At 45.3% G+C, this 12,987-nt stretch overlaps 1 protein-coding gene across 5 annotated transcripts in view; it reads right to left on the reverse strand.

The window, feature by feature from the left end:
- The window catches only part of LOC110536366 (potassium channel subfamily T member 1), a 75,614-nt gene that overhangs the window by 41,705 nt on the left and 20,922 nt on the right, over positions 1-12,987 (reverse strand). For all 5 annotated transcript variants that reach the window (XM_090189161.1, XM_090189159.1, XM_090189160.1 and 2 more), the window contains exons 2-7: positions 9,284-9,363; positions 3,233-3,335; positions 1,877-1,939; positions 1,556-1,604; positions 1,206-1,265; positions 510-584 (exon numbers count right to left, since the gene is read on the reverse strand). In XM_090189161.1, the coding sequence (XP_090045287.1) occupies positions 510-584; positions 1,206-1,265; positions 1,556-1,604; positions 1,877-1,939; positions 3,233-3,335; positions 9,284-9,363 (430 nt within the window). The remainder of the gene's footprint in view (positions 1-509; positions 585-1,205; positions 1,266-1,555; positions 1,605-1,876; positions 1,940-3,232; positions 3,336-9,283; positions 9,364-12,987) is intronic.

Raw genomic sequence — 12,987 nt, forward strand, 5'->3', positions numbered from 1 at the left:
TCATGGTGTATCCTGTCCCATTCCTCATGGTGTATCCTGTCACATGTCTCATGGTGTATCATGTCCCATTCCTCATGGTGTATCCTGTCACATGTCTCATGGTGTATCCTGTCCCATTCCTCATGGTGTATCCTGTCACATGTCTCATGGTGTATCCTGTCCCATTCCTCATGGTGTATCCTGTCCCATTCCTCATGGTGTATCCTGCCCCATTCCTCATGGTGTATCCTGTCACATTCCTCATGGTGTATCCTGTCCCATTCCGCATGGTGTATCCTGTCCCATTCCTCATGGTGTATCCTGTCCCATTCCTCATGGTGTATCCTGTCCCATTCCTCATGGTGTATCCTGTCCCATTCCTCATGGTGTATCCTGTCCCATTCCTCATGGTGTATCCTGTCCCATTCCTCATGGTGTATCCTGTCACATGTGTGTGTGTGTGTGTGTGTGTGTGTGTGTGTGTGTATGTGTGTGTGTGTGTGTGAGAGATCAGGTGGAAGAAGACTCACAGTGATTATAAACGGCACGGTATTGATCATCTCCAGGATGAAGGAGATCTGGAACATCTGCTCCCAGATGTTCCCCTGAAAGAGAGAAACACAATCAACGTGTGAGTCAAGGCAATAAGCTACTGTCTCTGTCTGTAGACTAATTACAATGATAGTGATATGAAACGAATCCACCAAAAACGAGGTCAATATTTTTGAATAATCAGACCTCGGTTCTAAGTGTGCCTGGCACAATGGAACTAATTCTGCTAATCCCGCCCATCTGACGCTCCAGACAGGCGAGAACACAATGACAGGATTCGTTAAAACAATTTGGGAATTGAAGCCATCTGCCAAAACGAAGCAAAACAAAAAACACACTGTTATTTGTCTTCCTAAAGTACAAGTAAAACAGCCTAATTGATCAAAGAAAGGGAAGTAGCACTGCAGCACTAATGAGTTATTTAAGGAAAGAGCCCAATTTAAAGAAAAAAGTAGGACGGACACCTCATTTTTTATTCATTTGTAAAGTGTATTAATGACCTGTTCTTCTGGCTCAGGCTAGAGCAGAGGCTCGCGGTTAAAACACATGCCAGAAAATTCGCCAATTAATTGCAATCTCACGCAGACACGCCACACGACTCTGCCTGATAGAATGAATGAAACTTCCTTTGTGGCGGCGATCAGTGTGAAAGGAGTAGAGCTGAGGTGTCTTACTTTGTAGCTGAGATATGTAAGGAGCATGGCTTCCAGGAAACTGATTAAGGCCACGATCACCTGGAGCAGAGCAGAGTGGAGGTACACACATTACCAGGGCTGCAATCTGGTCACATAACCTCTCAGGCAATCTACAGTACACATCACTGGGGAAAATATGTGCTGTAAAGTGTTTTCTGTTGTAAAATATTTCTTGTTTTTCTAATGTATTGGTCACAGGGGAAGGGGGAGATTGTCAATGAAATGTTCACTTGTGAGTTTGACCCATTGTGGCTACTGTTGAATGGAATACTTGAGAATCCAGTACTGTATTACCAAAGCAGTGTTAGTGAATGTCAGTATTCCTTTACCTGTATCGCCCACACAGGTACCCTTCTGTTCACCCAGAAAATCAACTCCCTTTCACAAGACAAAACAATGATTATACTCTATACATTGATTATACTCTATATATTGATTCATTGACAAAGATGATTCCAAATAACACAAGATAGCAAATGAGATGAACAACTCCCTTTCAGAAGACAAAACAGTGTTATTGATGATGAATTACACTGTATGGGTTAGGCAAGACTCATTTCAAACACCACCTGATAGCTATGAGATGAACACAATCAGAAACACATTCGAAGCCCGGGACAGCACGTCAATGTTAGACCCTCACAACTCACCAGTTGATTTCGGTGCTTTCTGTAGATTCTGCTGTGGTGCTTGTTCGGTTCTGACAGTTCACACTGCAGAGGAAAGCCATAGCAAAGGGAAGTCGTTCAGACAGAATGTGTGGTGAAATATTTATCCTGTGGCTAATAGGCACCTTCACTCACTCTGCATGTTGCCATGGTGACGGACGGGAGGCAGAGGGACGGTTTCTTTAAGAGTTGCCGGCAGCAGTGTATACCATAAAGACCATATGCTGCTTCCATTTCACTACACTGAGAGAGACCATCGCTGCTGCTATTTAAAGCCCTTTGTGTCTCAGACAGATACAAATGAATTCCAAACTCTGGATCTATCTTATCTTGGCCAAATACAATTTTATTTTCAACTTTGGGTAAAAGTTAGAGGTAGATTCTCTGAATCACACAATACCTGAATAGATGCCATCTTTTTTAGAATTGATCTGACTACTGAACAAAAATATAAACGCAACATGTAAAGTGTTGGTCCCATGTTTCATGAGCTACAATAAAATAACCCAGAAATATTCTATAGGCACAAAAAGCATATTTCTCTAAAATGTTGTGCACACATTTGTTTACATTCCTGTTAGTGAGCATTTTTCCTTTGTTAAGGTAATCCATCCACAGGTGTGGCACATCAAGACGCTGATTAAACAGCGTGATCATTACACAGGTGCACCTTGTGAACTGGGGACATTAAAATGTGCAGTTTTGTCATACAACACAATGGCACAGATGTCTCAAGTTTTGAGGGAGCGTGCAATAACAGAGCTGTTGCCAGAGAATGATAATTGCTCTACAATAAGCCACCTCTAACATAATTTAGAGAATTTGGCAGTACATCCGACTGGTCTCACAACCACAGACCACGTGTAACCATGCCAGCCTAGGACTTCCACATCTGGCTTCTTTACCTGTGGGATCGTCTGAGGAGGGGGATGGTGGGTGCTGAGGAGTATTTCTGTCTGTAATAAAGCCCTCAAAACTCATTCTGATTGGGGCACACCCCCGGCTGTGCCCCTCCCCAATCATGTGAAATCCATAGATTAGGGCCTAATTAATTTATTTCAGTTGACCGATTTCCTTATATGAACTGTAACTCAGTAAAATCATTGAAATTGTTTCATATTGCGTTTAAATTTTTGTTCAGTATATATCATTATATCAGAGGAGAATTTGGTCATTTCCATATTATTGTCTATATTCTAATACGAGATGCTGATGCACTTATTCTGCCCTCAATCTCAAACACCAAAATTAGAAATCACAGTTTAACAAATGCTACGGTCACTAGTAATAAATGAAATAACAGGACTTCATCAGGAGGTTAAATTAGCAGTTACTCACCATACACCAGTGACCTGTTCGGGATCATCCAGAGACACTCTGAGGACATATAGGGCACACGTCAACAGCTTCAAGGAGAAGTTAAACAGACGGATCCTCAGGCCTACATGGAAACAAATGCAATAGAGAACACTAAAGGCCAGATTTACTAAGTAATTGCATTGGGAGTAAATCTTAACCTGTTTCCCAGAGGGAATTGAAGAGGGAATTGAACAATTATAGTTGACAAAGGTCAAATAAAGCTTATGGGAAGGAACAACATACCATGGAAAAGAAAAGAGTAACTGAATTTGTGCTGATTTATATTGAAAAACGAATCTGTTTAATCAGGCTCATATGAGTAAATCTGGCTAATGTTTACAGTCATGTTTTTGTAATGCAAGACACATTGGTATGGGAATGTCTAGAAAGTTTGTTTTTAACTGCCCAGAAACTGAACTTATCGCAGACCAATGAAATGAGCTGGCTAGTGAGTCCGACAGGTACTACTGGACGTCTCTCCTCAGAACTGGTGTCTCTACCCTACTGGACATCTCTCCTCAGAACTGGTGTCTCTACCCTACTGGACATCTCTCCTCAGAACTGATGTCTCTACCCTACACCAGACATCTCTCCTCAGAACTGGTGTCTCTACCCTACACCAGACATCTCTCCTCAGAACTGGTGTCTCTACCCTACACCAGACATCTCTCCTCAGAACTGGTGTCTCTACCCTACTGGACATCTCTCCTCAGAACTGATGTCTCTACCCTACACCAGACATCTCTCCTCAGAACTGGTGTCTCTACCCTACACCAGACATCTCTCCTCAGAACTGGTGTCTCTACCCTACTGGACATCTCTCCACAGAACTGGTGTCTCTACCCTACTGGACATCTCTCCTCAGAACTGGTGTCTCTACCCTACTGGACATCTCTCCTCAGAACTGTTGTCTCTACCCTACTGGACATCTCTCCACAGAACTGGTGTCTCTACCCTACTGGACATCTCTCCTCAGAACTGGTGTCTCTACCCTACACCAGACATCTCTCCACAGAACTGGTGTCTCTACCCTACTGGACATCTCTCCTCAGAACTGGTGTCTCTACCCTACTGGACATCTCTCCTCAGAACTGATGTCTCTACCCTACTGGACATCTCTCCACAGAACTGGTGTCTCTACCCTACTGGAAATCTCTCCTCAGAACTGGTGTCTCTACCCTACACCAGACATCTCTCCTCAGAACTGGTGTCTCAACCCTACTGGACATCTCTCCAAAGAACTGGTGTCTCTACCCTACTGGACATCTCTCCTCAGAACTGGTGTCTCTACCCTACACCAGACATCTCTCCTCAGAACTGGTGTCTCTACCCTACTGGAAATCTCTCCTCAGAACTGGAGTCTCTACCCTACACCAGACATCTCTCCTCAGAACTGATGTCTCTACCCTGCTGGACATCTCTCCTCAGAACTGGTGTCTCTACCCTACACCAGACATCTCTCCTCAGAACTGATGTCTCTACCCTACTGGACATCTCTCCTCAGAACTGGTGTCTCTACCCTACTGGACATCTCTCCTCAGAACTGGTGTCTCTACCCTACTGGACATCTCTCCTCAGAACTGGTGTCTCTACCCTACTGGACATCTCTCCTCAGAACTGGTGTCTCTACCCTACTGGACATCTCTCCTCAGAACTGGTGTCTCTACCCTACTGGACATCTCTCCTCAGAACTGATGTCTCTACCCTACTGGACATCTCTCCACAGAATTGGTGTCTCTACCCTACTGGACATCTCTCCTCAGAACTGGTGTCTCTACCCTACTGGACATCTCTCCTCAGAACTGGTGTCTCTACCCTACTGGACATCTCTCCTCAGAACTGGTGTCTCTACCCTACACCAGACATCTCTCCTCAGAACTGGTGTCTCTACCCTACTGGACATCTCTCCTCAGAACTGGTGTCTCTACCCTACACCAGACATCTCTCCACAGAACTGGTGTCTCTACCCTACACCAGACATCTCTCCACAGACCTGGTGTCTCTACCCTACTGGACATCTCTCCTCAGAACTGATGTCTCTACCCTACTGGACATCTCTCCACAGAACTGGTGTCTCTACCCTACTGGAAATCTCTCCTCAGAACTGGTGTCTCTACCCTACTGGACATCTCTACTCAGAACTGGTGTCTCTACCCTACTGGACATCTCTCCACATAACTGGTGTCTCTACCCTACTGGACATCTCTCCTCAGAACTGGTGTCTCTACCCTACACCAGACATCTCTCCTCAGAACTGATGTCTCTACCCTACACCAGACATCTCTCCTCAGAACTGATGTCTCTACCCTACTGGACATCTCTCCACAGAACTGGTGTCTCTACCCTACTGGACATCTCTCCTCAGAACTGGTGTCTCTACCCTACTGGACATCTCTCCTCAGAACTGATGTCTCTACCCTACACCAGACATCTCTCCTCAGAACTGATGTCTCTACCCTACACCAGACATCTCTCCGCAGAACTGGTGTCTCTACCCTACTGGAAATCTCTCCTCAGAACTGATGTCTCTACCCTACTGGACATCTCTCCTCAGAACTGATGTCTCTACCCTACACCAGACATCTCTCCTCAGAACTGGTGTCTCTACCCTACTGGACATCTCTCCTCAGAACTGTTGTCTCTACCCTACTGGACATCTCTCCACAGAACTGGTGTCTCTACCCTACACCAGACATCTCTCCTCAGAACTGATGTCTTTACCCTACTGGACATCTCTCCTCAGAACTGATGTCTCTACCCTACTGGACATCTCTCCTCAGAACTGATGTCTCTACCCTACTGGACATCTCTCCTCAGAACTGGTGTCTCTACCCTACTGGACATCTCTCCTCAGAACTGGTGTCTCTACCCTACTGGACATCTCTCCTCAGAACTGATGTCTCTACCCTACTGGACATCTCTCCTCACGACTGATGTCTCTACCCTACTGGACATCTCTCCACAGAATTGCTGTCTCTACCCTACTGGACATCTCTCCTCAGAACTGGTGTCTCTACCCTACTGGACATCTCTCCTCAGAACTGGTGTCTCTACCCTACTGGACATCTCTCCTCAGAACTGGTGTCTCTACCCTACACCAGACATCTCTCCTCAGAACTGGTGTCTCTACCCTACTGGACATCTCCTCAGAACTGGTGTCTCTACCCTACACCAGACATCTCTCCACAGAACTGGTGTCTCTACCCTACACCAGACATCTCTCCACAGACCTGGTGTCTCTACCCTACTGGACATCTCTCCTCAGAACTGGTGTCTCTACCCTACTGGACATCTCTCCTCAGAACTGGTGTCTCTACCCTACTGGACATCTCTCCTCAGAACTGGTGTCTCTACCCTACTGGACATCTCTCCTCAGAACTGATGTCTCTACCCTACTGGACATCTCTCCACAGAATTGGTGTCTCTACCCTACTGGACATCTCTCCTCAGAACTGGTGTCTCTACCCTACTGGACATCTCTCCTCAGAACTGGTGTCTCTACCCTACTGGACATCTCTCCTCAGAACTGGTGTCTCTACCCTACACCAGACATCTCTCCTCAGAACTGGTGTCTCTACCCTACTGGACATCTCTCCTCAGAACTGATGTCTCTACCCTACTGGACATCTCTCCACAGAACTGGTGTCTCTACCCTACTGGAAATCTCTCCTCAGAACTGGTGTCTCTACCCTACTGGACATCTCTCCTCAGAACTGGTGTCTCTACCCTACTGGACATCTCTCCACATAACTGGTGTCTCTACCCTACTGGACATCTCTCCTCAGAACTGGTGTCTCTACCCTACACCAGACATCTCTCCTCAGAACTGATGTCTCTACCCTACACCAGACATCTCTCCTCAGAACTGATGTCTCTACCCTACTGGACATCTCTCCTCAGAACTGGTGTCTCTACCCTACTGGACATCTCTCCTCAGAACTGGTGTCTCTACCCTACTGGACATCTCTCCTCAGAACTGATGTCTCTACCCTACTGGACATCTCTCCACAGAATTGGTGTCTCTACCCTACTGGACATCTCTCCTCAGAACTGGTGTCTCTACCCTACTGGACATCTCTCCTCAGAACTGGTGTCTCTACCCTACTGGACATCTCTCCTCAGAACTGGTGTCTCTACCCTACACCAGACATCTCTCCTCAGAACTGGTGTCTCTACCCTACTGGACATCTCTCCTCAGAACTGATGTCTCTACCCTACTGGACATCTCTCCACAGAACTGGTGTCTCTACCCTACTGGAAATCTCTCCTCAGAACTGGTGTCTCTACCCTACTGGACATCTCTCCTCAGAACTGGTGTCTCTACCCTACTGGACATCTCTCCTCAGAACTGATGTCTCTACCCTACACCAGACATCTCTCCTCAGAACTGGTGTCTCTACCCTACTGGAAATCTCTCCTCAGAACTGGTGTCTCTACCCTACTGGACATCTCTCCTCAGAACTGGTGTCTCTACCCTACTGGACATCTCTCCTCAGAACTGATGTCTCTACCCTACACCAGACATCTCTCCTCAGAACTGGTGTCTCTACCCTACTGGAAATCTCTCCTCAGAACTGATGTCTCTACCCTACACCAGACATCTCTCCTCAGAACTGGTGTCTCTACCCTACTGGAAATCTCTCCTCAGAACTGATGTCTCTACCCTACACCAGACATCTCTCCTCAGAACTGGTGTCTCTACCCTACTGGACATCTCTCTATACCACAACCCTACCTGTTTAAGTGTCATGGTGTTGTCCAGGCTGTGTTGGTACTCTGTCAGGTCTAAAGTGACTATATCTGGCTATGCACAGAGCCGTGACTATCAGGCTTCATGCTGGTCTGGCAGACCATCACAACTGATGTCTCTGATACAGAGGGCTTGGGTTAAATACGGAAGACCTATTTTGGTTGAATGCATTCAGTTGTGCAGTGAACAGCTATGTGTCAGATCCACAACGATATGACACCCTGTGGGGGGAGATGCTGGATGTTGTGGCAGGTATATATAGCAGTGGAATAGAGGACGGCTTATTGTGATATATAAGGATTAAGACCCAATAACACGACATGCTGTCAGTAAAGCCTTGCACACACACACACACACACACACACACACACACACACAGGCAAATCATCACCCACACAACTTACCTGACTGCAGATACACATGTCAGTCAGAGGGTGGCGCCAGCTGCCTTAAACACTGTTCATGTTTCAATCAACCAAGCCTCCCATTTCATCTCTTTGCAGTATTAACACAGCAGTGACACAGTTGCAAGAAAAACACCCACATCAAATGCTTCACAATGAGTTTGTATTGTACAGGGGCCAAAACAATCTGACTCAGCAGGAAGCTCTATAGAGTTGGGTTGGCCTTTCTATTTGGCCCTAATGTTTTCTCTGTAACTGATGGGAAGTTGTTCAGAGATATTGACAAGCACATAGGAAGCACTAACAACATACTGCAGCCATTACACATGCACGCACGCACGCACACACACACACATGTAAAAACACAAAAACACCCACGCACACACACACACATGCATGTAAAAACACAAAAACATGCACGCACACACACAAATACACACATGTACAAACACACAGCACACAAACACACACAGGCACACACACATATTTATAAACATACAGAGAGACTGTAGACATGATGCATTGTGGGTGGCAAGTTGTACAGTTCCAATGTCTTTTTCAGAATGCAGGAGAAATCCCACCCTGGCTGTATCCATGCCTTAAGTCCTAATAAGAAATGATAATACCCTATCAGTTAACAAAATACCTAAAGCATTGTCCTCTTCACAGCAACATGGTGTGCAGACCTGAGACACAGCACCATGCGTCAAGACAACTAATTAAAGACCCAGACTGGAGCTGAAATTGGATCTGCAATAGACCTTAATGACTTACGTTACAGTATTACCCTGCATTAGGAGGATCTTTATGACTTCCTAGGTCTGTTGTCTTACATGAGACAGTAATAAAGTCCAAACTTCTCTGTGCTCTACTTACTTGACCTTTGGTTTTTGATGAAGAACAGCTTGAGCCTCTCCTTGAAGGTGTTTTCATTCACATAGAACTCCACCTGAACCCTGGAGAGAGAGACAGTCAGTACATTTACCATAGAACACATGAACCCTGGAGAGAGACAGAGACAGTCAGTACATCTTCCATAGAACTCCACCTGAACCCTGGAGAGAGAGACAGTCAGTACATCAACCATAGAACCCATGAACCCTGGAGAGAGACAGAGACAGTCAGTACATCTACCATAGAACACATGGACCCTGGAGAGAGACAGAGACAGTCAGTACATCTACCATAGAACTCCACCTGAACCCGGGAGAGAGAAACAGAGACAGTCAGTACATCTACCATATAACTCCACCTGAACACTGGAGAGAGACAGAGACAGTCAGTACATCTACCATAGAACTCATGAACCCCGGAGAGAGAAACAGAGACAGTCAGTACATCTACCATAGAACTCATGAACCCTGGAGAGAGAAACAGAGACAGTCAGTACATTTACCATAGAACTCATGAACCCCGGAGAGAGAGACAGAGACAGTCAGTACATCTACCATAGAACTCACGAACCCTGGAGAGAGAAACAGAGACAGTCAGTACATTTACCATAGATCTCCACCTGAACCCCGGAGAGAGAAACAGAGAGAGTCAGTACATCTACCATAGAACTCATGAACCCTGGAGAGAGAAACAGAGACAGTCAGTACATTTACCATAGAAGTCCACCTGAACCCTTGAGAGAGAAACCGAGACAGTCAGTACATTTACCATAGAACTCATGAACCCTGGAGAGAGAAACCGAGACAGTCAGTACATTTACCATAGAACTCCACCTGAACCCCGGAGAGAGAAACAGAGAGAGTCAGTACATCTACCATAGAACTCATGAACCCTGGAGAGAGAAACAGAGAGAGTCAGTACATTTACCATAGAACTCATGAACCCTGGAGAGAGAAACAGAGAGAGTCAGTACATCTACCATAGAACTCATGAACCCTGGAGAGAAAAACAGAGATAGTCAGTACATTTACCATAGAAGTCCACCTGAACCCTTGAGAGAGAAACCGAGACAGTCAGTACATTTACCATAGAACTCCACCTGAACCCCGGAGAGAGAAACAGAGAGAGTCAGTACATCTACCATAGAACTCATGAAACCTGGAGAGAAAAACAGAGATAGTCAGTACATTTACCATAGAAGTCCACCTGAACCCTTGAGAGAGAAACCGAGACAGTCAGTTAATTTACCATAGAACTCATGAACCCTGGAGAGAGAGAAAGTCAGTACATTTACCATAGAACTCATGAACCCTGGAGACAGAGACAGTCAGTACATTTACCATAGAACTCCACCTGAACCCTGGAGAGAGACACAGAGACAGTCAGTACATTTACCATAGAACTCATGAACCCTGGAGAGAGAGACAGAGTCAGTACATTTACCATAGAACTCATGAACCCTGGAGAGAGAAACAGAGACAGTCAGTACATTTACCATAGAACTTCACCTGAACCCTGGAGAGAGAAACAGAGACAGTCAGTACATTTACCATAGAACTCCACCTGAACTCTGGAGAGAGACACAGAGACAGTCAGTACATTTACCATAGAACTCATGAACCCTGGAGAGAGAGACAGAGTCAGTACATTTACCATAGAACTCATGAACCCTGGAGAGAGAAACAGAGACAGTCAGTACATCTACCATAGAACTCCACCTGAACCCTTGAGAGAGAAACCGAGACAGTCAGTACATTTACCATAGAACTCCACCTGAACCCCGGAGAGAGAAACAGAGAGTCAGTACATCTACCATAGAACTCATGAACCCTGGAGAGAGAAACAGAGAGAGTCAGTACATTTACCATAGAACTCATGAACCCTGGAGAGAGAAACAGAGAGAGTCAGTACATCTACCATAGAACTCATGAACCCTGGAGAGAAAAACAGAGATAGTCAGTACATTTACCATAGAAGTCCACCTGAACCCTTGAGAGAGAAACCGAGACAGTCAGTACATTTACCATAGAACTCCACCTGAACCCCGGAGAGAGAAACAGAGAGAGTCAGTACATCTACCATAGAACTCATGAAACCTGGAGAGAAAAACAGAGATAGTCAGTACATTTACCATAGAAGTCCACCTGAACCCTTGAGAGAGAAACCGAGACAGTCAGTTAATTTACCATAGAACTCATGAACCCTGGAGAGAGAGAAAGTCAGTACATTTACCATAGAACTCATGAACCCTGGAGACAGAGACAGTCAGTACATTTACCATAGAACTCCACCTGAACCCTGGAGAGAGACACAGAGACAGTCAGTACATTTACCATAGAACTCATGAACCCTGGAGAGAGAGACATAGTCAGTACATTTACCATAGAACTCATGAACCCTGGAGAGAGAAACAGAGACAGTCAGTACATTTACCATAGAACTTCACCTGAACCCTGGAGAGAGAAACAGAGACAGTCAGTACATTTACCATAGAACTCCACCTGAACTCTGGAGAGAGACACAGAGACAGTCAGTACATTTACCATAGAACTCATGAACCCTGGAGAGAGAGACAGAGTCAGTACATTTACCATAGAACTCATGAACCCTGGAGAGAGAAACAGAGACAGTCAGTACATCTACCATAGAACTCCACCTGAACCCCGGAGAGAGAAACAGAGAGAGTCAGTACATCTACCATAGAACTCATGAACTCTGGAGAGAAAAACAGAGATAGTCAGTACATTTACCATAGAAGTCCACCTGAACCCTTGAGAGAGAAACCGAGACAGTCAGTTAATTTACCATAGAACTCATGAACCCTGGAGAGAGAGAAAGTCAGTACATTTACCATAGAACTCATGAACCCTGGAGACAGAGACAGTCAGTACATTTACCATAGAACTCCACCTGAACCCTGGAGAGAGACACAGAGACAGTCAGTACATTTACCATAGAACTCATGAACCCTGGAGAGAGAGACAGAGTCAGTACATTTACCATAGAACTCATGAACCCTGGAGAGAGAAACAGAGACAGTCAGTACATTTACCATAGAACTTCACCTGAACCCTGGAGAGAGAAACAGAGACAGTCAGTACATTTACCATAGAACTCCACCTGAACTCTGGAGAGAGACACAGAGACAGTCAGTACATCTACTATAGAACTCATGAACCCTGGAGAGAGACACAGAGACAGTCAGTACATTTACCATAGAACTCATGAACCCTGGAGAGAGAGACAGAGTCAGTACATTTACCATAGAACTTCACCTGAACCCTGGAGAGAGAAACAGAGACAGTCAGTACATTTACCATAGAACTCCACCTGAACTCTGGAGAGAGACACAGAGACAGTCAGTACATCTACTATAGAACTCATGAACCCTGGAGAGAGAAACAGAGACAGTCAGTACATCTACTATAGAACTCATGAACCCTGGAGAGAGAGACAGTCAGTACATTTACCATAGAACTTATGGACCCTGGAGAGCAGCAGCAGAGTGAAGGCAAACAGGTAAAACAGGATACTTCATCACATGTAACATGAAAAAATGGTTTTAGTGTAAAATGGGTTTAGTGTAAAAAAACAAAAAACAATCATAATGATCCCTTTCCTGGATTGGGTTTAGTGTAAAAAACATCAATCATAATTGACCCCTTTATAGTCTCCTATATTACCCA

Source organism: Oncorhynchus mykiss, chromosome 11, assembly GCF_057628025.1.
Source record: "Oncorhynchus mykiss isolate SJ-2025 chromosome 11, ASM5762802v1, whole genome shotgun sequence".
In the NCBI taxonomy this organism is placed as follows: domain Eukaryota; kingdom Metazoa; phylum Chordata; class Actinopteri; order Salmoniformes; family Salmonidae; genus Oncorhynchus; species Oncorhynchus mykiss.